At 41.3% G+C, this 24272-nt stretch overlaps 1 protein-coding gene across 1 annotated transcript in view; it reads right to left on the bottom strand.

Annotated features, from left to right (window-relative positions):
* LOC146805018 (acetylserotonin O-methyltransferase-like) overlaps positions 1-24272 on the bottom strand; it is a 540006-nt gene that overhangs the window by 429634 nt on the left and 86100 nt on the right. Inside the window, exon 2 of the mRNA XM_085622167.1 lies at positions 22220-22394. Within this exon, the coding sequence (XP_085478293.1) occupies positions 22220-22394 (175 nt within the window). The remainder of the gene's footprint in view (positions 1-22219; positions 22395-24272) is intronic.

Raw genomic sequence — 24272 nt, 5'->3', positions numbered from 1 at the left:
GGGACAAAGTCTGTGTTTTACTCAATTTTCATATTACAACAAAAGATGACCATAAATCTAAGGGTACTGACCTAGGTTTGAAGGAAGTAGGACCCCCAAGGAAAGGGTGGGCAACCTATAAAGGAAGAATGTATAAGGCTATAAGTTCCTATTCATCTGGCCGTAAAATGCTTACAAATAAACAAATAAACCAAACGGTACAGCACTCACCCGTTAGTGGTGTGCCATACCCCACAACATCAGATTATTATTTTCAGACTTGTCGTAATGAAAACGTCCAAGTAGAGGGAAAAAAATCCCTTAATTAACTACAAAAAACGATAAAACTAGACATTAGATCTCTGATCCAATCATAAACGACAAACCAACATATTTATACATGTCAGCTTAACAGATGTTAATGTCAACTCACCCGCTAAGATTTAAGCAGCGAGAGACTCTTTTAATTGTAGGTATGCACTGGTTAATCATATGCCTATAAGAGAAACCGGTAAAGAGCCATGTCAGACACTAGGAGATAATGGTCAAAATCCAAGCAAAAACTACCCTAAAGGCACAACAAAGCGTCAGCATACCTGCATAATGTCAAAACGCGTCCTCCTCGGTACACGATTCGTCAATCAATGCTCAATCCACATTCAGGCGGGAGAGCACAGCTATTAGTAAACTTGGAGATGTTGGGGTGTGACGTGCACGCAGCTCCCGGTAACGCGTAAGAAGCCTGACGCGTTTCTCCCCGTGATAGTTAGAAAACAGACTAAACTAACTGGCGATCAGCCCAGCCTGATCCGTCAGTACAAGAGACAGAGGAAGACAATGAATGATGATGGAAAAAAAAAAGTGATGAATAAAACGATTTAAAGCAAATCAGTGTACAGCATATATTTGGCAATTACAATTAAAGCATGAAATCCACAATTGAAAATATATCGACATAGCGTGTATAATATATATTTAACAATGTAAATCCTGCGAGAGACTGTGGATTCAGATATCTGACATACCAGATGAATCCAACCAGTAAATATTAGTATATGTCTGCATACTCAATCCCATATTAGACAGTAAAAAACAAATGCAAGGCAGTGAGTTAAAAAACCTTTTGTAGACAACATATATATATATATATATATATATATATATATATATATATATACATGGTTAAGAAACAACTACTCTGCGTAAAAAGGGGTAAGCATGTTAATGTGCATAAAGACACATAAAATACATATTAATGAGGATATAGCATGTTAACCATTATTCATTTTAGCCATTTGACTAGTGATCTCCTCATATTCATTCCAACCCCTATTCACAGTATTGAAGATATGCATCCATTTACATTCCCTGGTGTTCAGGATGCTAGCGAAATTACCTTCCCGTGGGTTTGTGGTCACTTTTTCAATTACCCACCATCTCAGGCTTTCCATAGGGTGTCCAAATTTTTCAAAATGATCCACAAGGGGTGCACCCTGGACTTTACATCGTAACCTACTGCAATGTTTTAGGATACGGGTTTTTATTTTTTGAATCGTTTGGCCCACGTACATAAAACCACAAGGGCACACAATGGCGTAGATGACGCCCATCGAATTGCAGTTAGTATGTTGTTGCATGGTGTGTGTGTGGTTATTGTATGTGCATTGTTTCAGTTCCAAGGTCATAGGGCAGGCTTTGCACAAGCCACATTTAAAATGACCTACCACAGGTGGGAAATTCCAAAGTGTGGTCTGATTATCCCTGGGTTTCCTCGGAAGCAATGACTGTACTACAAAATCCCTCACGCTTCAACCCTTTTTAAAAGCGTGCATGGGTGGTTCCTTAATACCGATCCCATCAGTCACCAAGTGCCAATGATGGTTAATGATTTTTTTCACCTCATTACTCTTGGTGCAAAAGGTTGTGACACATGTCATCCTTTCCTTTTCATTAGACTTATCAATTTTAGGTTCCAACAGAAACTCCCTGTGGCAGAACCATGCTCTCTTACGTGCTTTATTTACAAGGCTCCTGGGATACCCCCTATCAATAAGGCGTTCCATCAGAACAGCAGATTCTTCAAAGAAATCTACCTTGCGACTACAGTTCCTACGCAGTCTCAGGCACTGCCCAAAAGGGAGGTTGTCCCTGATATTACGAGGGTGGTGGCTGGAGTAACGCAAGAGGGTGTTCTTTTCGCCGGGCTTCCTGTAAAGTGTAGTGTGTAACTTTCCTTCCTCTTCTCTTATGGTAATGTCAAGGAAATTGATTTGGCTGTTACTAAAGTCAAGGGAGAATTTAATATCAGCTGATTGAGGGTTCAACCACGTGTGGAAATTAAGAAGTTGTTGTTCATCTCCCTTCCATAATAGCAACACATCGTCGATATATCGACGCCATAGTGTGATACAATCTCTATGTGGGTTGTTCTGATTTAAGACAAACTCATGTTCATAAGCGTCCATAAAGATTATGGCCAAATCTGGCGCAAAACTCGCCCACATGGCTACACCCTTAGTCTGCACATAGTAGTCACCCTCAAAAAAGAAAATGTTCTTCTTCATAGCGATCTCTAGGAGGTCTATTATAAAGCTGGTGGGGACCTGACAGTGTCTTGGTCGTTCATCCAGTACCTTCATAATGGTATCGACGGCTGCTACCTGTGGGATGTTGGTATATAGGGATTTTATATCCATTGTTACCAAGAGTTCTTCTCTCAGATTAAAAGGGCGTTCATCTACCAATTGTATGGTCTGCATAGTGTCCCTGAGATAGGCCCTGGTTCTTTCTGCAATAAGTTTAATAAATATATCAATATATTTACATAGTGGCTCTAAGACTGACCCGCATCCCGAGATTATGGGCCTCCCCGGAGGATTATTGAGACGTTTATGTACCTTTGGAAGTGTATAAATGGTGGGCAATCTGGGTTGGCTATTATTCAGGTAATCATATTCATGTTTAGATAGATAGCCTTCATGTAGTGCATTGTCAGTGATGGATCTAATGCTCGCTGCTATCTCTTTTGTGGGGTCGGCCTGTAATTTCTTATAGTTGCCTTCTACCCCTAGTTGTGAGATAATCTCCGATTTTTAATATTCCCTGCTCTTTTTTTTCCCTCTACTTGGACATTTTCATTACGACAAGTCTGAAAATAATAATCTGATGTTGCGGGGTATGGCACACCACTAACGGGTGAGTGCTGTATCGTTTGGTTTATTTGTTTATTTGTAAGCATTTTACAGCCAGATGAATAGGAACTTATAGCCTTATACATTCTTCCTTTATAGGTTGCCCACCCTTTCCTTGGGGGTCCTACTTCCCTCAAACTTAGGTCAGTATCCTTAGATTTATGGTCATCTTTTGTTGTAATATATAAATTGAGTAAAACACAGACTTTGTCTCTATGGTTATTCCCCAGGTTTCCTTGTCTCTGTCCTGAGGAAGACCCGTAGCTGAGGAGATTACTTACCCCTAATTGCGTCTGGGTCGAAACGTCGACGAATTCCCCCCATTTGTCCTATACCCTATGTACCCCCACACCCCTGCCATGGTCACAGATGATGTATCACTGTGTTGTGACCAAAGAATTAGAACGTCTAAAGCCTTTTGATTGACAGTAAGGACAGGCCTGATTAACCTAAGGACTTCGGCCTTAGCAAATACTGTATATTGTGTAAATATTGTGTCCTTCATTATTCTGACTCTGTCTTCTTTCACATGAGCACCAACTCTTCACCTTTTTTCACACTTCCTGGAAGAAACCCCCTACACTTTTTGGATCAAATAAAATGTATGCTATGAATTGAATTATGAAGATTTGCCTACGAATAAATCAATTCGTTTTTTCGACATAATTATACTAATGGGTACTGTCTTAATTTGAATGTATTTGGCTTTGTGGGTTCCCTTTTCCCTTGTTGATTTCAGGATTTAATCTCTTCTTTCTAAAAAGAAACATTAACATTGATTGTATTACTTAATTATAGTGTCTAGGACCATTTTTCTTGTACCAATTGATGCCCAGGTCCTTTGATTTTTCTGGGTCACCCCTTTTACATTAATGGTTAAATCTTGTATTTAGCATTGTTTACACTACAGAAATGATAACTTAAAACAGACAAAACATCTGCATCAATGTTCTGAAGCATCCAAACAGTTTTCTTCCTCAGCCTTGTTTGCCTGCCTCTTTTGCAATGCTTACTTATAAAGACATGATGGTAGAAATTTAAATTACTTCCTCAGTTCACGTTATTATCATGGTCAACCCTTGACCGTCCCTAGTGGATGGCATGCAGATAACTCACCAGTCTATTCCTCTTGCCTTTCGCAGGATACTGAGTTATATCTTGTGTTCTTTTCATGTATATTGTCAGTCGAGTTTTCACGGAATTGCAGGTTTGGGGTTGTCTTTCAAAGGTTCAAGTTATGGTCCATTAAATTCAATTCTAATTCAGACCCTTTATAGTTGTTCATCAGCTATAGGTAGCTCCTGAGACAATAGGATCCCTCCTTGGCATTGTTCTGGTTGCTGCATCAGTTAAATAATCTGCTTTGATATTATTGTTACAAATGGCATAGCTTATATGTTAAGAGGGATTCCCACTTTCCTATTAGAATGTTGAGAAAGACAATAGAGAGGCATTTCATTTAATTGTTGGAGGATTCAAATCAAAATATGCCAGATGTTTGGGTGGTGGGGCAAAGTGGTAGGTGGTGGGCTCGGCGGTCGGGGCACCCTCTATGTTTTCTTGCACCACAGGAACGCCCACCGCAACACCCATTCATTTTGATGCTGCCCCTTTGTACAAGGGTGGCATACATAGGAAGCAGCACCAAAATTAAGACACAGTAAAGCCTGGTCTTAGGTTGGCAAAACGAAGAGAAATGCATTATTTCTCCTTGTTTATGCTTTTTCCAGGTGTCCCTTCTGTACATAAACAAACCTTTTTAAAATGCCATTTTGTCACTTTCATGTGTGCTGCATGAAGCAGCACACATGAAAGTGACAGAATGGCATTTTAGGATTGATTATGTACAGGAAAGGACACCGTCCTACACATAAACAATCCTCCCCTCCATGCTGACACCCTTGCACTATGATGCAAGGGTGCCTGCGTTGGCGCCGGGCCACTTCCTTGTACATATCCCCCTTTGACTCTAAGCCTGGCCACAATGTGTTTGCAACACATGACAAGCAGCACTTCTGCCTAAGGGTGTTTGTTTAGTAGAGAACTGATTGCAGACTAGTTTTTCTAATAAGAAGTGAATATTATTGTTCCTTTAAGCAGAGCCTGCTTACTCATTTTCAAGCACAACTACTTGATTATTGTATCCTGTTGCCTGCCAGAGAACTACAAGATTGTTTATGTTTTTTCTTCATCCTAAATTGGAAAGTTTATTGGTTGTGCAAACCCTACAAGCTAGGATACCTCATATGGATGTTGACCATTCACCCTTTAGACTGAGAATAATCTTTTTCACCAGTAGGTCTATTTTGGAATTTCCTATGCGTGAAAGAAAATTGATTGCGTCATGTGCCTTGTTTACTCCTCTTTAAATGCCTACATCAAAGATTGCTCCCATGTAACTACAGTCGGTCACCTTGTTTCTACCCTTTCTTTTCGCCTCACAGAAGGTTGGGTGCAGTTTTAGAATTTAAGCTTCTCCTATTTTGAACACATGGACATGTTTATTGCCTTATACAACAAAACCAAGTATTCCTCCAACCCTGAAAATTTAGAGCATATTCAAAATTAACTCTGCTCTACTTCTGAAACTATTATAACTGGTGACATTTTCCTTTCTGGTGCTTCAAAATGCCATGCTGTTGTATGCATATACATGTACACAAAGTGAGTCACTGTTCCTTCTAGAGGATGAAAGAGGAGGAAACATTTTTTCGTTTGCTACTCTATCTGTGGGGGACAGTGTGTCCTCATCATAATGCCCTCTCACACCCTGAAGGTTCTCATGCTTCATCATTTGGCCTTTGCTCCTCGTTGGGCCGGCGCTGCAATGCCTTACGGGTCCCCTGAAGGGTTTCGTTACCGGAGATCTTTTGATGAGAAGCCGTTTGGGTGCGTGGGTGTAAGTGGCAGTGAAGTCTAAAGTGGTGTGTTAAAAAATGACTGGAGGGAGAGTGGGTACTATTTATTAGGGTGATCCCTCTTTCATTGTTAAAACAAAGTGTGTAGTGCTGCTCAAGGGGATATTATGTCCCTCTGTAGCTGGGTATATGTCCCTAATGGACATATTTCACAGTTGTGGCCTCAGAAGGAGATCCAAAGCACTTCTTCAGGACCAAAGGAAGGTCAATTTTAGTATCAGTGGCGGCCTGAACTAACCAGTGCCACCAAGTTAGTAGAAGGGAGTAGCGTTTCTGAAAAGGGAGAAAGTGTAGGACAAAAGTATAGTAGGGTTAACATCTTGTCATGATAGGTTGTCCGGGTCATCCATTGGAGAGGCTGGTGCGCATTACCCTTAGCGTGAGTATTATCGCTATAGTTTGGCATAAGTGCATGTATAATAACAGTGATGGGATTAATTAAAATGTTTTTCCTCAGCATAGTGACAGACATATATAAATAGGTATAAGATCAATGATTAGATTTTGCCAGTGTAGTTCTATATCCATACGTTCATACAGCACCCCTAAGTAAAAGTACCCAGGTTGATGTGACTTTATAAAATGGCTCATTCATAAGGTAAGTATATGAACCATAGCTGTCTAGGTAGATAATACAGCAAAGTAGGCCCCACCATTGATGGCAAACCTCTAGACACTGTTATTTTGTTTTTTACAAAATACATCATGTTTCTCACCCCTTAATATTAGAGTCAGGACCTCATGAGATCAGTGAGGGCACTCGGGAACTGTGAAATGAGAGAAGGCAAAGAAAATAGTGTTAAAAGGTTTCATTTTATCCCGCTGATGTTGTCAATAAAGTTTGTTGATGAGAAACAAAACCGACTTTTTTTGTAGACTAAAGAAAAAGTTAATAGCCGTTATACAGAGTCCAGGGACAATCCCCGCATGCTGGGCGGATTTGCACTGTACAATTAGGGGGAGTTGACAGTGCACAGAGTTGTCACGTTTCGTTATGATTTAATGGTTTTGGAGGCCTGGGTTTGAGCTATTCAGCAGACGAAATAAATGCAATTCTTTCCTTACCATCATTACTTCAAAATAGCGACTTCACACAAACATTAGAGCAAAACACAGATTGGGATGAACTTTCTGAAATCAAAAAAGAGCAAGTGAGGACTGCTATCCACGGTGTCATTATGACGGAATATCTTCGAGCCAATGCAGCTCCCAGAGGTCTCTGGGTACATAATGCACCACAGATTTTTCTTAAGGATCTGGCTTTCCGCAAAGACTGGTCTGCTATTTCGTGGAAGTGCACGAGAGACTATTTAGTCCTGATTATCAAAACAGCTACGAGACTAACAGAAGCCTTAACTATTAAAATCCAACTAAGTGAAGCCAAACTTAAGAACATGGTACAAATAACAGTCTACAAAAAAAGACTGGAGGAAATAAATAAAGAAATGAATGAGACCAAAGAATATATAACTAACAACAAAATACAGAAACTAGGAAAAGACCTCAAACGCTTCTCCATGGAAAAAATGCATCCATATAGTAAAGAAGACTACGAAATACCTGATTACCAGTCTGATATCGATACTAGTGGCACCTCAACTGACAGCTCGGATTGGAACAATGAAGACACGAGACAACCCAGAAGAAACCGGGGCACTTACAGACGCCAACAACAGCGTAGACCAAACACCTGGCGCACCCCTCAATATGGGAACCAACAACCAATTCCCTTTCAACCATACACACCGAATTTTCAGGGATGGATGAATCCATTCACTCCAGGACCCCCACCAATGGGGCACTTTATGGGACCGTACATGCAACAACCGTCTTTTTTAGGACGTGGTCAGACGAACCAGAGGGGACGAAGAAAAGGAGTCACGTAGACAGACCAAGGAAGACAAGTCCAAACCAGGAGCATGTCCAACATGACCAAGGAGAAACCCGGAACAAGCACGACTCGCTTGTAATTAATCTAACTAATACAAACCTCACCGAGGTCCAAGAAAGAGTGCTTAACAAAGGACTCGGGTATGTACCTACCCCGAATTTGGATGTTTTCAAAACGAAATGTGAAGTCGACGAATTCTGTAGAAAGCTAAAACTTAAAGCCTTCTTTTCAAATAAAGACACTAACAACAAGGAGGGTGATACATCGTTACGCCCTAAATCCACTTTTTGCCCACTGAATCACCAAATCCCCATTGAGCTTCAAACCTTTGAGCAAGCCGTAATGAATGAAATTGGTGAATTGACACAATCAATAAAAAAACCATTCATGAATCTAACAAAAGCTGAAAAACAAGCCCTTGAAACATTGAGAAACAACAAAGACTTGATAATAAAGCCAGCAGATAAGGGAGGAGGAATTGTTTTAATAAACAAAGAAGGCTACAATCAACAATGCCTAGACCTATTATCTGATGATAAATTTTACACCATCATTACAACAGACCCCACACCAAGACTACAACAAACAATAAAAATCTTGGTAGAAGAAGCTGAAACCAACAGGTGGATTTCACGTAACGAAGCAGAGTTCCTTAAAACGACCTCCCCAAAAATACCGTACTTCTATTCCCTCCCTAAAATTCATAAAGAGAAGAGACCACCTCCAGGCCGCCCAATCGTCTCCGGCATAGGGTCAGTCCTAGAGCCACTTTCACAATTTGCGGATCATTTTTTGAAACCACTGGTTCAAAAGACACCCACCTACTTGAAGGACACACGTGACCTACTAAATTACCTTAAGAATGAAACCTTCTCCTCTGACACCATGCTCCTAGTGGGTTTTGATGTAGAAAGTTTATATACCAGCTTGCCCCAACAAAAAACCCTGGAAACTCTTGAAGAAATACTTTTTAATCAAGACTGGCCACACCAAACCCCACGGCACTTCATTTTACAATGCTGCACTTTGGCACTCACTGAGAATTATTTTGAGTACGAAGGGAAACTGTACCAACAACGACACGGAACATCTATGGGCAGCACATTCGCGCCGAGCGTAGCAGGACTCTACGTGAGCGCCTTTGAGAAAATGTACATACACAATGTAAGGAATCCATACCAGACTAAAATCCGATTCTGGAAACGATATATTGATGACATCATGGTAATCTGGGAAGGTGACCAACAAAGTCTAAGTAACTTTCATGAATGGATGAATAAACAAGACGAGTGCTTGAGATTTACCTACACAGCTAACAACATGCAGCTAGACTTCCTCGACCTTACAATCTACATTGAACAGGATACTGTCAAGACACGAACCTTCTTCAAACCCACTGCCAGGAATAGTCTCCTTTCATTCAATAGTTTTCACCCACGCCCGCTAAGAGAAAACTTACCATATAGCCAGTTCTTACGGCTAAAACGCAACTGCAGTGACTTAACAGAATACAAAATACAAGCCAACGAATTAAGCTCTAAGCTACTGAGAAGAGACTACCCGACGAAAATAATATCAAAATGTAAGAAAAGTGCCAGAAACCAACCCAGGGATTGTCTACTAGAAACAACACAGAGGAACCCTCCCGATGATACACCTACTTGTGTCACGACCTACAGTACAGCGAGCAATGCAGTTAAGAAAATAATTAACAAGAACTGGCGTATCCTGACCTCTGGAACCTTAAAATGGCATAAACCCAGATTTGCCAATAAGAGGACGAGGAATATAAAAGACATAGTGGTACACACACGACCCCCAGTCCCCCCGAAGCCAATAAACACCTTGTGGGACTTACAACCAGTCATAGGACACTACCCGTGTGGACAATGCTCAGTATGTCACCTGACGACATCAACCAAAACTGTTCAACTAACACCTAACCTAATGTGGACCATAAGACATCATACAAACTGTAATACATCCCATGTTGTCTATATGATCACGTGCCCCTGCAACCTAAGATATATCGGTATGACGTGCAGGAAAGTCAAACTGAGGATTTGCGAGCACAGAAGCAACGTGAAGTGCAAACGAGAAACCACAAAAATGAGCAGACATTACATTGAACAAAAACACTCTGGATCATAATTGAAACACTAGAAGGAACGAAAAACAATGCAGAGAAAATCCTATTTGAAAGAGAACAAAGATGGGTACACCGTCTGAGTACAGACACCATGGGCCCGAACGATAATATACCTTGGTTGAGCTTTAAGTAACGATTGAAACTACCGACATATCGCTAACAGCTCGTTATGTTCCTGATACCTGACTTGATTTATTTGTTCCTAATGCGCTAAGAGTTAGCTATGTACCATGCTTGCTCCACATTTTTCTGAATGTGGCCACAGATTAAAAAAAAAAACCTAATACATTCCTCTAAACTCAACACCCGACTCGCTCTGATTTGACTTAACGCAGCCAAATCATCGTAAAAGACTTTATACTTCGCTTTATACCAATCGTCCCCTTAATCGGGATTTCCCTTTTTCCAAATTCCAGTCCCTGTCACACTCCTCCGTAACACGCCTCATAGCGAGACATGAATAACTGTTACCTCGCGGTAAATCAACCGCTAGTCCTACTCCTTTTTCCATTACATTCTAGAGGAATACTACCCCTCATAGTCCTCCTTCAGTTTTCACTGTCAGTGCATAAATCGACCGACACGAGATCCCGCTCTACACGAGCCCTGGAAGCCAGCGTCAGCACAAGTCGTGCTTAGCCCACAGAAGAGGTAGGAGTAACTAGGAAGAACTCTTTCCCAAGGCAAGAAGTATCGATGGAGCAGATTATCTAACGGTACCCTCTACCTTGCCCTCTCCCCCTCTCCCCTTTAACCCCCCCACCCCTTCCCCTTTCCCTCTCCCCTTTATCGACCCAATTAGGCTACGCGCTACGGTGGCAACGCAGCAGCCTGAATTCCGGTACTGCATTAAGGTAACCGTTTTGTTTTCTCTTAAGACACCGAATGAATAAGGGGCTCCGCTTGGTAAGAATACACACAACCGCATATGAGACTGGTGGGACCTAGTGACAGAACTATAACTTGGCGCTTTTAACTCCACGCCGTGTTCCAAATTACCACTATGGTTAAGATAGACTGAATGCAATAACCACGGTCAAGATAGAGGAGCCGTCTACCACTATGCATAAAGGAAAGAATCACTCACTCCAACTGGTGTATTTCTGAATATCACACGTAATTCCCCTTCCCCCCCCTCCCCCCCATTGCCAAACCTCTGAGGTATAATAAAGATTTGCCATTTGAATAGCTTGCTTTACAGTATGATAAAGAATTGCCATTTTTTCAAAATATCTGCTTTACCAGTACTTAGAAAAGTACTCGTATCATTGTTTGTCTCTTTCAAAACCATATGTCTCTTTGTTCTTAGGTAACATTAACCTTGAGGTACTGTCAGACCTCGTGTTTATGAAAACATTCATAAACCCTCCTTCAGAACTGGGCACTACCGGTTCTCACAACTACTAGGTCCTGAAGAACGCCCAACGACCCCCTCCTGGGACACTGGAAGGGCAGAAACATGTCGACCTTTTTTTGATCTGGACACTAACAAGTGCATTGGTTACATTATCTGACCTATTGCACGAGTATTTTTACTTTTTTTTTAAAGTCTCCTCACACACTGGACAGAATAAAATATTAATTTTGAGGGCAGTGTGAGAAAGACATTTTTAACACCACTATATCACTTTTGCACAAATATTCCTGATCACTACTGAAAAATCAGTGGTTCCCTCCAGGTGGAGGAAGCATTGCACAAAAGAGCCCCAATGATAATGCTGACGCGTATAAATAAGGCGGAGAATCAAGATAAACCGCTATACCACCTAAGATACGTGATTGAGGGTTCTCATAATACCTTTTTTAGGTATTGATGGTTAAAAACGGTTTAAGAACCGCCCTTTTTTCAGTTACAAGTGATCCATTCCCTTTGATTCGAAATACATTATAGGAAGAAGAATGGATGACTGCTTCTTCTAGCTCCCCCCCCCTTTGTTGATTACAATAGGCCTGTGGGGAACGGCACAGTGCTCTGCGTAGACGTATGTGGCTTCATAGTGCCCCACTTATCAGGTCAAAAAGGTTCTAAGTGGATCAGTGAACTATGCATAAAACCAGACCTTACTCGCATTTTAGCAGGTTTGACACAAAATAGACAGTACATGTATTAATGAGGCTTCCTTTTTAAGAAACAATTGTTTAAAGGCTAGGTGCTAATAAAGCCAGGGAAATGTTGACTCACATACTGAAAGGTTTTTCCTTTTCTATTTTACTCACGGTTCTCCCATAGTAGCAGGGCCGATCCACTTGCGTGCCTCTCCCTGTCTCCGCCGGTAATGGGAAGGTTGGCCCCTATCCCTTATATAGGTGTGTTGTCAATCAGTGAGTTAATTAAATGTTAAAGGGAGAGTGTGTGACTAGATGCGTGGGCGCCATCTTGTAATGGTGTGTTTGAGTAGACATTGTTTTTGATACTTATTGTTATCAAGCTATTGTTACCAGCGAGTGTCCTATAATGAATTCTTTATTTTTCTAAGTGTGATGGTTGGTGGTGCGGGTAGTAAAAACCTACTAGTAGGTCTAAGCAGATAGTAAGTAAGTAAGTATACTTTATTTAGATATAAAAATATCCTTAAAAGAACACCTCAAAGATACACAGCAATACATTTTAAAAACAGAACCTTAGCATAAAAACAGTAGTTGATAGAAACGTCAAATTACAATAAAAAACTTCACCGATAAGCATATAGGTTTATAGGACATGGGCGCCGTCTTTGAGTGGTGTAGTTGGTAAGTCGACTGTTTGACCATGGGTGCCATCTTTGAGTGGAATCGTGATGTTATTTTTCACTATATGTGAATAGTTAAGCCCCATTTCTAATATTCAACATACATGGTTTTGTCCTCAAACGGAGTGTCTGAGGTGGCCATTATTCTGAAAAAACGACATTTGTGTGTTTTGTGTGTCTATATACTCTACACATCATTATGGTAACTTTGTTTTCCAGTCCTTTTTTAAAACACCACTTTAGACTTCACTGCCACTTACACCCACGCACCCAAACGGCTTTGCACCAAAAGATCTCCGATAAAGTGACCCTTCAGGGGACCCATAGGGCACTGCAGCGCCGTCCTGATGAGGAGCAAAACCCAAATGATAAAGCATGACAACCTTGGGGGTGTGTGAGGGCATTATGATGAGGACACACTGTTCCCCACAGATAGAGTAGCACACAAAAAAGTTTCTTTCTCTTTCATATTCTACAAGGAACTGTGACTCCTTTTGTGTACTAGTTACTTTTCGGGAGCAAGGGTCACTGGACCTAAAAATCGGCTCCTAGTGTCCCCCCTCTCTGTAAATAGGAGTATGCATATATATGCCTACATTTGGAGGTGTGGAAACAGCTGTTGTTCATCCTCACTTCTTGGAGTATTTTTTTTTTTTACTATAAGAAGAGTTAATATTGTGTTGCCTTGCGATCATCTTTTGTTCCATTGCTAAGTGTTAGGGACGGTGACCTCATCTGTAACCATTTACATGAGTAAAGTTCTGCCTAATTAGCTCTCCTCTTTTCCTCGTATGATAATCTGTTGTCAACTAGAATGAATAAAAGTTCAGGTGACCCCCATTTAGTCACAGTCATGTTTCACCCTAGCCTAAGTGCGCTATCACACGGTACATGGTGGACCTTTCCAAGACCCTAAACCAGCACACCATGAAAAGGCGAAAAGACCTGGCATAGTCAAAGCTTGTCACTTAGGGCCAGATGTACGACCATTCCATTTTGCGAGTCAGAAATTGCTTTTTTTTGCGACTCGTAAAATGGAACGTACTAATGTGTTGTAGACACATTTAGCTATTCCCAATGAGGTCGTAAATGACTTGTCTCATCAATATTCATGATGCAGGTCGCAATTTGCGACCAATTGGGAATGGGCTACAATCACAGGGAAGGTGGTCTGCTGAGGACAGAAGACCACTATGTTTGTGTTTATAAAGCAAATTTGTTTTCAAATGCAGCCCGTTTTCCTTAAATGGGATGCATTAAAAAGAAAAAAATGAAATGTTTTCTTTTCATTTTATAAGAGCAGCCAGTGGTCTTTGTGACCACTGCCTGCTATTAAAAAATATTTTCGCTGCCAAACACAAAGGGGAAGGTGTCCATTGGGGACCCCTTACTGTTTGCAACTGGCATACCACCAATCTGAAACTGGGAGTAACTGTGATTGATTTGCGACCACAAATGCGGTTGCAAATCAATCTTACATCCCCCTGTGACTCACTATAAGAAGCGACACCCATGGCTTGCCCCTTCCTATTAGCGACTTGCAAACCCTTTTTTGTGAGTCCATAATAGGTTACTGCCTTCCCTCTTTATTATCACCCCCATCTACACTTCTTGAAGCCTGTACTACTAATGCTTAGTAACCCCGAGGGGGTAGACGGCCCACACGGTCCATAAACAGAGAAATGCGTTGTGTGTTATCACTACACAGAAATGCACACCCTCCCCAATTTGCATGCCATGAGAGTTGTAATAATACACCACAATTCCATGATGGAGGCAGAGAACAGAGGGCTTGCTTGTCCCCTTCTCTCATTGCTCTGACGATCCCATGTCACCTGTGATCTCTGAGGAGGGCTTTGAGGGGATCAAACTCATTATGTGGGGGAGCAGTGCTGTTGTGGGCATACCTTTGGAATTCATGTGCTGTGACTAGCTCTCCTACGCATGTCTGGTGGCTGGGGTCTGGCTTCAGCCACTGTCTCAGTTAGAGTACATCCTTCTTGCTGTTTTCAACGTAGAACGATTTGCTAGTCTGTTAAATTGTTAATTATGAAACTTGGCTCGAAAAAAATAACACTGTGCTGTGAAAAAATGTGAATAAAACGTATGCACATAGAATGCACACACATACGCATGCACAAATTCAGTGTTCAAAGTGAAATTGCGTTCATGCACGTATCATGCAAGTCTCACCAATCAATGAATATAATTTTGCAGACCACCTGTGCTCTGATTTCACTTGAGTGACAGTGTAAAGGGTTTTGAATCAGCCTCCTCCAACTTCTCTCTTTCACCACCCTGTATTTAGAAGGGGTATTGGGTAAAGAATGGCCATCCTGTGGTAGCAAAACACTAGACCTTGATTGCGTTATTGTTACTACCCGCAGAGCAAAAGTATGTTTCCATTATATAATAGCATTCGATCTTGCTGTTCATTTTCTTAGGTGTACTAGTCGTTCTGTTTAATCATGCTGCCTGGTATCTGCTCTGGAGGGCCAGGTGGTAGACCAATGGGTTCACGTGCCTAATGAAGGAATCTGTGTAGAGTGCGCACGGTACCTAGACTTGATGTTACAAATAGCTGTCTCAGCCTCTCACATTTCTACTCTGTGTACGAACAGGCAATTTTGTTTGGTAATAGGGACACTTGTGTAAAGTCACTAGTGCCATGCAACTGAGTTAGCAAAGCATCACGTAATAAACCCATTTTTCAAATATTCACTTGTGTACAAAGTACCTTATACGAGCAGTTACCTTCTTTAAGCAGTCTTAATTTTGGCAAGTGTTTTTAATTAAGCACATGGAATATAAGCAATTTTCTCAGGCTCACACAACGAGCCCCTGAAGTTGCCTTTTGCCTCTGTAGTCCACCAGCAGCCTGTGACTGATCTTCACCCCTAGACTTCCCTCTCATCTCCTTAAGAGTAGCACCCTTCCCCTAGCACCTTCACTGCTGGAGGCAATATTATAGCTCATTTACAGTACTAGTGGCGTCTTTCCCTTACACAAAGAGTGTTGGCCGCCTTAGGCTTACCAGTGTGCTCAGTTACTCTTTCTCCCCTCACAGAGCTCTTACACCCTTGGAGCTTCTCCTTGCCCAAGTCATTTCTACAATCCTTGCCTTTCACTGGACTCTTTGTCACCATTGTCTTCTAAAAGGTGTTTGCTCAATCACGAACTGTGAGACAACGCCACCTCTGAAGCAACCACAGGCATATACCGCCTTGTTAGGCCGCATCAGTGAATGGCAGCTTGAGGCTAATTGAGGGGCAAGACTTTTGCTTTTAGCACTCACCATGGTAACTCAGTGAGCAACAGAAAAATGGAAGGGAGAGCTGCCCTGAATGTGTACCAGTGACTATGGTTATTCAAAGTGTTCCACCCCACGCTTTTGTTTTTTCTCTGTAAGTGACTTTGAGTGACACCAATATGTCAAGTGAGGACATTGTCTTGTGTCCTCTGTGTCACAGGGTTTAAACTGCCATTCAATGATGAGGCCATACAAGACTGAAACAGGAATGCCATTGCTTGTGTCCCCATCAGTGTCGGCCAGCATGGCGTGTGGGTGGCGGGGTGGGGGTGGGCACAGGGGAGTGCGGGGAGCACGTGGGAGGGGTGCACAATGTAAAAAATAAAAATAAATAAACACTTACCATCCAGCGTCTCTCCTCCTGTTCTCCTTGTTGGACTCGAGGAACAGGAAGCACAGCCAGCCTCCTCTGACCAATCACTACTCTGCAATGCAGCGTTGTGATTGGTAAGCACCCAGGCTCCTCAGACCAATCACAACACTACAATGCAGCGTTGTGATTGGTCTGAGCATCCTGGATTGATGCTCAGCCAGGCAATGGGGGCCTGGGCATGTTCTCCACGCAGGTTGTAGTGCAGCCTGCATGGAGAACATGGAAAGTGAGCATGACTATTTTGGCCAGCCCGAGAGTGCTGGCGAGACACTCATGTGTACTTAGGAATTGGCAGACCACTCCTCTCATGCACTGCTCCGAGAGCAGAGCAGCCCTGCCCACCCGCCTGCCCACAAAGGAAACAAAAAATGATAATTACTTAAAGTTATTATCATTTTATATTTACTTTACTCTGCACTGATGAAAAGCAGTGGGGTTACACTCCTCTGCCATAGCGGAGGATCTTCCACTGGTCCCCATACAAAGTAATTGCATTAATATAGAGCTTACTACCCCTGACGAGGAATTGAAGTGCTTTTCGGTAAGTAACATGCTACTCTGGAACAGAAAAAGTATTAGTGATAAGTTAGTATAGGGAAATATGAAATTTATTTGAGTGGTGGACATGTGAGTCTGTTATTTGGGCTGAAGAGGATAGTGGAGGGATAAAAGAGGGAGTATTATAGCTTGGCAGTTGGGCCTTACCTGGCACTTTTGGAGCAGAATTATTATTATTGATTTTGCATTTGGTTGGTCCCTGTTTGCACTGCGACAGTGCAAAATAACAGTGGACTGCTATGGGGCCCAGATGTTAGACTTAACTCAAGCATTCCATCCATCACTTTTTGTTTTTCTCAGAGAGTCATCCTAAACCACAGACATGCCAATCTGTGGGTCCCAAAAATCGCTGTGCTCCATTTGGCTGAAGCTCCATGAGGCTGAAAGCTGTCTGAATTACTTGGGTTTGTGAGCCAAATGCATGTGGCTTGTTGGTTAAGGATGAACTGTCTTTTTTGGGTGTAGGACCAACATTACATTGAATGTGGTTGGTCCCTGTATATTGTGACACAGTGAGAGACAAAACTGAGATGCGGAGTGCAGCCCTTTGCAATTATCAGTGGCTGAAACGAATTCAAACATTTTTTCCATAATTTCTTTTTTTTCCCTTTTTTTTATTGACAGATCAAACATAATAGTTAATCGACGAGTACAAAGTTCAAACTCGTCATACAAATTTTTTACCATTTCAGTTAATTCTGTTTTGCATATGCAAAACTCTTTATTTTGCCAGTATGCCGTATTTGTATCTCAATGTATCCAGTCTACATTGGCAATCTTCTCTCAGTTAAATGCTATATTTATGTAAAGCACTCTAACCTCTGAAAGGGTTTAGTTTTATATCTGCCAACATGAACAAAAACCTCACCATATGAGGAGGGGGCGAGGCCTTGGAGGGGCGGGTCCTCATGCAGAGAAGTACCTAAGAGGCCTGTTTGCACTCACCCTGTCCCCAAACCCCCTCCTCCAAAAATAAAACACCTTGCTGACGCTGGCGCTGATGTACGGGGTGTTATCACTCCCCTTAATGGACTTCAGCAGTTCAAAGCCTAGGAAACAAGGCTGGAAAAAATCTATTTTCAGTGGTCTTCAGCTTGTTTTTCCTGCCACCGTGTGATATTGCTCCTCACTGGTAGACCGTTGGTGGGAGCCGATATCGTGTGTCACACGGTGGCACCGTGGGAGTTGGCAGGTCTGTAGTTTGCACCATTTTAAACTACCAATCAATATATTATTTTGTATCCCTGTAGACAATATGTACTTATTTGCTTTTGCTACCGTGAAATGGCACAGACTGGTGGGAATGGAAATGGAGCAAGATTACATGGTTCTAATCTGCATTTAATTGGGTTTAATAGGGTTCTATTTAATTTCTTTTGTGTTATTTTTGTAGGCATTGTAAATCGATTTTAGTATTTTGCCTACTTGTGAGCATTGGTTTTGCTGCTGCATTGCAACGCTTACCACTGCAAAAACATCTGCAGCAAAGCTGAAGAGTCTTCCAAGTTGTTAGGTGTTGTGAAATAGGATCCTGTTGCATATTTCCTAGTTATTTATTTAGTTAGGTGTTTAATGATGTGACAGTATGTCATCTTGTGGCCTATTCTGAATACGTCCCGCACTCCTGTTTCTTCAAAGTTCATCAAGTGTAATCATTTGGGGTGCTATCCTGGTAAGTGCTATGTCCTAAAGCACTGGAAAGTACATAATGAGTTAGCTGATATAAGCATATCAGTCCCAGGATGCAAACCCCCACTTTTAGATGAAAAGACATCGTAAAAAAGTCATTTTAATCCATTTCCATAATCCACGATGTTTTTTCTTTACTTAGTTACCCCTGACGAAGGCCAAATGGCCGAAATGCATTGGGTCAAATATTAACATGAAATGTGTGAATCCGACATGCTGTATTAAAGGCTGTGGCATTATACATGCATTTGTACATCGGAAAAAACCATGTTTCTCCTATTCATTCAAACGGATAATAAACCCTATAAGGAAACTGATTAAAATGGATTAAAATGACTTTTTTTAACGATGTCTTTTCATCTAAAAGTGGTGGTTTGCATCCTGGGACTGATATGCTTATATCAGCTAACTCATTATGTACTTTACAGTGCTTTAGGACATAGCACTTACCAGGATAGCACCCCAAATGATTACACTTGATGAACTTTGAAGAAACAGGAGTGCGGGACGTATTCAGAATTGTTTTGCACACGATGTCCTAACCGTCCCCAGCACCCGATAATGACTTGGACTCTCATTTACATTAATTCACTGAATCGTTATCTTGAACTGTTTTGTATTTTTGTTACGTTGATTTGAGCATGTTAGTGCACGTGTAACTGTCGTTAAAACATATAGAGGTAATAGTGGTTGATTCTTGCTCTTAAGTATTTTGTCTATGTTGATGAATACACACGTGGTAATAGAAGGCGTGGCAGCGGGGGTATAAGCTTCTGTTGGGTTACAGCCAGTTTAGAATTTTCCGCGTCAGCGGGAGCATTTTCACGAACGCATTTGAACTTCATCGTTGAAATACCGAAGGTATGAATTGGATACAATGTAGCGCACCTCGTTGGGCTTGAGTTTAATGTGGTCGCTTTTTTTCAATGTTACGGGCTTTGGGTAAATAGTGGCATATATTTGTGTATAAGAAATGGGGGATTATTAATTGAAGAGTGTGTTTAAGTTTATTTATTAGGAAAATTGTTTTTTAGGTTTTGTGAAACCATTCATGATACGATGTTTTTTCTTTACTTTAGAGTTACACCTGACGAAGGCCGAATGGCCGAAATGCATTGGGTCAAATATTAACATGAAATGTGTGAATCCGACATGCTGTATTAAAGGCTGTGGCATTATACATGCATTTGTACATCGGAAAAAAACATGTTTCTCCTATTCATTCAAACGGATAATAAACCCTATAAGGGAAACTGATTAAAATGGATTAAAATGACTTTTTTACGATGTCTTTTCATCTAAAAGTGGTGGTTTGCATCCTGGGACTGATATGCTTATATCAGCTAACTCATTATCTTGTGGCCACTTCACATACATCCTATGGTTTTGCCTTGTAACAGAGAATGGCTTCCTAGGAAATAGGCCTAAACGGTCAACGGATCAGTTTTTAGGACAAGGTTGTACTACAGAATATCGAGCCCAAGAATATTGACATACAAAAATATTGTGGACAGAATATTGAGGGAGAATATATTGAAAGATAAGTGCGTATAGGAAAGTATAGATTTACTATTTCCAAATCCACATCTGCATACTTTGAAGATATATATGAATGTATATCACCAAGGTAAATATGGCTGGATTTAGGTAAATCTATACTTGTTTAAATTTCCTTATTTTGCAATCAATATTTTGTCCTCGATATGTGCATGCCTGTATATAAGGGATTCAAACGTCAGGGCGATGGGTTACATGACATCAAAAGTTGGAAGGGTCCAATGTATTTGTACAGAGGGTATATGGAAGGCCACACATTATCTTGCTAGGCAGAGAACACTTCCTTGAAGAGGCAAGTCTTTAAAGTTTTGTTAAGGGCTGTGACAGAATTGGTTTCTCAAGTGTGGGTTCAATACCTTCCAGAGATGTTGGCTCAGTTATCTGTGGTTCTTTCTGTTTCCTTTTTTAGGTTGGGCCTGGGCAGCTCATGCGCTGCTGCAAGGCATGCAGTAGTGGAGTATGGACTTAAAGCCCCTACCACTCTCCGCCCATATTTGTAATTGGCTTTGGTCATTGTCCTTTGTAAACACTGGCTTCAGGTTCATTATTAGACATGTTAGTCCCTCTTTGGTACCGCCTTGTCTGCATTTGTTACCTCTCATAATGACTGGACCGTTTATTTGTGTTGTTGTTACACGGTCTGCTTTATCTTGGCTCTCAGCGCTATTTTATTTAATGATTTGTCCCTATTCCACCCACTACCTCGCAGCACACCGCCCGCTTTTATTTTATTTACTAATGATGGTCCGGTTTGACTATAGCGGGAGCATTTTATTATTTATTTATAGCGCGGTCTGCTTTCAATATATCAGCCTTGCTTATTTATTTATTCAGTTATTTTGTTTACTAGTGCCCAGGCGGCTCTTTCACATTTATAGAGGCAGCGCCTCTTTCTTCATGCAAACTGCATCTAAAGAAAGGTGCACGGCCGACGAGGCATGGGCGCTTTAACCCTCCAAAAAAACCTGTTTGTCAACTTGGTAAAGAGATGCTTTTTATTTTGTCAAAGCCCCCATGACACAGATTCACTTTAATAAAGAACACACCCTTTTGTTAAGACGAGGCTAGTCTGATGAAAGGGGCGCGGCCTTCATGAATGTGAAAGCGCTGCATGGGTGTTAGTAATTTGCAATGCAACAGGTCTCGCATTTGTGAGACTTTACGCTATTGCATTGCCAACAGCTCAAAATCTCATAAATGCAAGACCTATTGTATTTCAAATGCTTATTTAAGAACATCCAGTGGTCTGTGAGACCACTGCATGCTCTTAAAAACATTTTTGCTGCCAATCACAAAGGGGAAGGGGTCCCGACCCTTTCTCCTTTGCCACTGGCTTACAACCAATTTGAAATTGGTGGTAAATGCAGGTTGCAAAACAATCTTACACCTCCCTGCGGCTAGCTATTAGGAAGGGACACCCATGGCATGCTCCTTTCTTAATATCGACTCACAAAACCTATTTTAGGAGCCAAATCCCTGTTTGTGACCGCTAAAAACAGTCGTACATATTAACCCTGGACCCTAATGTGTTGGCTGAATTTCTTTCAGATTCGAATGATTGTGCTTCTGGTGTTAGCTATATTCTGAATCAACTGCTGATTTTCTGGCCCTGTGAATTTCGAAAACTGAAAGATTAATAAACTAAATGACAACTGGACCAAAACATCGCTTTTTCTAGACATTCTCAGAAAGCATCATTTATTGACATCAGAATGCATCTGATGTAGCACAAAAAAACTAAGACTAAGCATACTCAACATATTGCATAATTGACTGGGCTAAAGTTTTAACTATTTTTTTTCTGCTGTGGTTATTTCCGTCCAGTGCTATCACAATGATCAGTTTTTACTAAGACTTGGAACTGTCTGATTTTACCTTCAGTAATGTTCATCTCGACTTCAAGGAGCTTTAATCCCACACATGCGCAGAGTAACCTTTCCATTCCATCGGCACTGGCATGCAGGCGCTCAGCAATGGTGGCAGAGGACATGGGGCTACCAGACTCCTGTAGCAAGTCAAAGACGCCCAGTTCACATGCAGTAAACATCACCTGAGGGAACACAATGATAAAATACAATCTTCAAGAAACAGAATCTCTGGAAAACCAATTCAATTAGTCTGTCAATCAGATGCATACCTGCATTCCTATTATTTCGACAGTTGTAAAAGACAAGTGAGTTAATTGAGGTGGTGTTATACTTTTCTTGTAAACTGATGTGTGAACCCCTTCATAAAGGATAAATAAATAAGTCCACTGAAAAACTTCTGGCAAAATAATCATGGCTGAGTTATCCTCAACCTTAGAAGAGGCTAAATCATGGGTACTCGCAAACATTTGCCCAGGGGCCGCAAAGTACAGTCTATGATTTGACGGAGGGCCGCACTCATGCCAGCAGGCTGGCTATAGGGGTCTGGGTGGGTCAGTGTATGGAGGTGTAAAAACATGTGAAATAATTTGCAGGTTAATAAATTCTTGCCCGTTTATTTAACATTTTTTTCTGAATATGATTGCTCCGGCACTAAACAGCAGCTTGTGCTGCTGTTCACCAGGGGGGCCACATATAAAGGTCAAGAGGGCCGCAAACGGCCCCCGGGCCGTACTCCGAGTATCACTGGGCTAAATCATCATCCTATGAAAACCTTATGATATTATTCCGTCCTCACCCCCACCATCTAGCATGCATAATCAACAGTGCTTAATTTTAGCCCGTGGTTCCAAGTAGGGCCCACCAGCACTCATTTTTGGGGACTAGAACTTGTTTTTCCCCAAAAGATTTTGACCCAAAGCAAGACAGAGAAAAAACAAATGGGAAAGAAGGAAGAAGAGAACAAAGGAAAACAGTGATACAGGGAAAGAAAAAGCAGGCATTAAAAAAAAACCTGCAAGAGTAAGTTAAGGGGGCACGGAGACTTTTATAGTGGATTACTTCCACTAGAGAATCACTTACCACTATTCTCCCTGAACCACCACCCTCGTTATCACACCTTTGACCCCATGACTACATTATACTGTACTCTTTCAATTGAATACCATATCCACTGATGAGCTTAGCCCAATATTCTAATATGCCACATCACCTGCAGAACTCATCATAATAATTAAATCTGCAAACCCTTAATGTTCTCATTCTTTCAGCCTACTGACTACCAACCCCTCCGTCTATTTTCTAAAGTTAATCTGTTCATACTCTCAATATTCAATCAGTCCCTTATATCTGAAACATATTCATTCTGTTTTCAAATCAGCTGTAGACCTACCCAATAGTGCATATACCTACTGCTAACCCTTCTCTGCCATCCAAATATTACTCAGTATTGAACTAGTCTTCATTCATCCTACCCAACACCTGACATTCAATAAACTACTTAATTAATTTCATTATGACTTCTGTCCACAACATTCAACTAAAACTATCTTAACACATGTCTAAAACTTTCATTACAACAGCTCATCTGAATTGCATTTCCTCTATCCTTATAATTTTGAACCTCTCTGAGGCATTCGACACTGTGAATAATCCTACCCTACTAGCCTCCCTTAACACACCTGGACTCACAAGTTCAGCCCATTGGTTCACTTATTGTGTTTCTGACCACTTTTTCTCTGTGGCATGAAACACCATGCAATCATCACCCTCACCCATATGTGTTGGAGTACCACACGGATCAGGATCTTGTCATTTGGGTTCACTTGCTACTTTAGGCTACGCTACCAGAACACAAATTATTTCCTCATTTTCATCTCTCCCTCCCCAGATCCAAGAAAGTATATTAATGTGCCTTATTGCATCATTGAATGGCCTTAGAGTCCCACATGTTGATCACATTTTTTTCCCCTCCTGCACATATACAGTTACCCCAATCAATTCTATCATCTTCTCACTCACTGTACTTTACCTCATTTACCATATAAAACACATACCACACA

This window comes from Triturus cristatus, chromosome 8, assembly GCF_964204655.1.
Source record: "Triturus cristatus chromosome 8, aTriCri1.1, whole genome shotgun sequence".
Classification (NCBI taxonomy): Eukaryota; Metazoa; Chordata; class Amphibia; order Caudata; family Salamandridae; genus Triturus; species Triturus cristatus.
The sequence above is the reverse complement of the archived record's forward strand: the minus strand, read 5'-3'. Positions and strand labels throughout refer to the sequence as shown.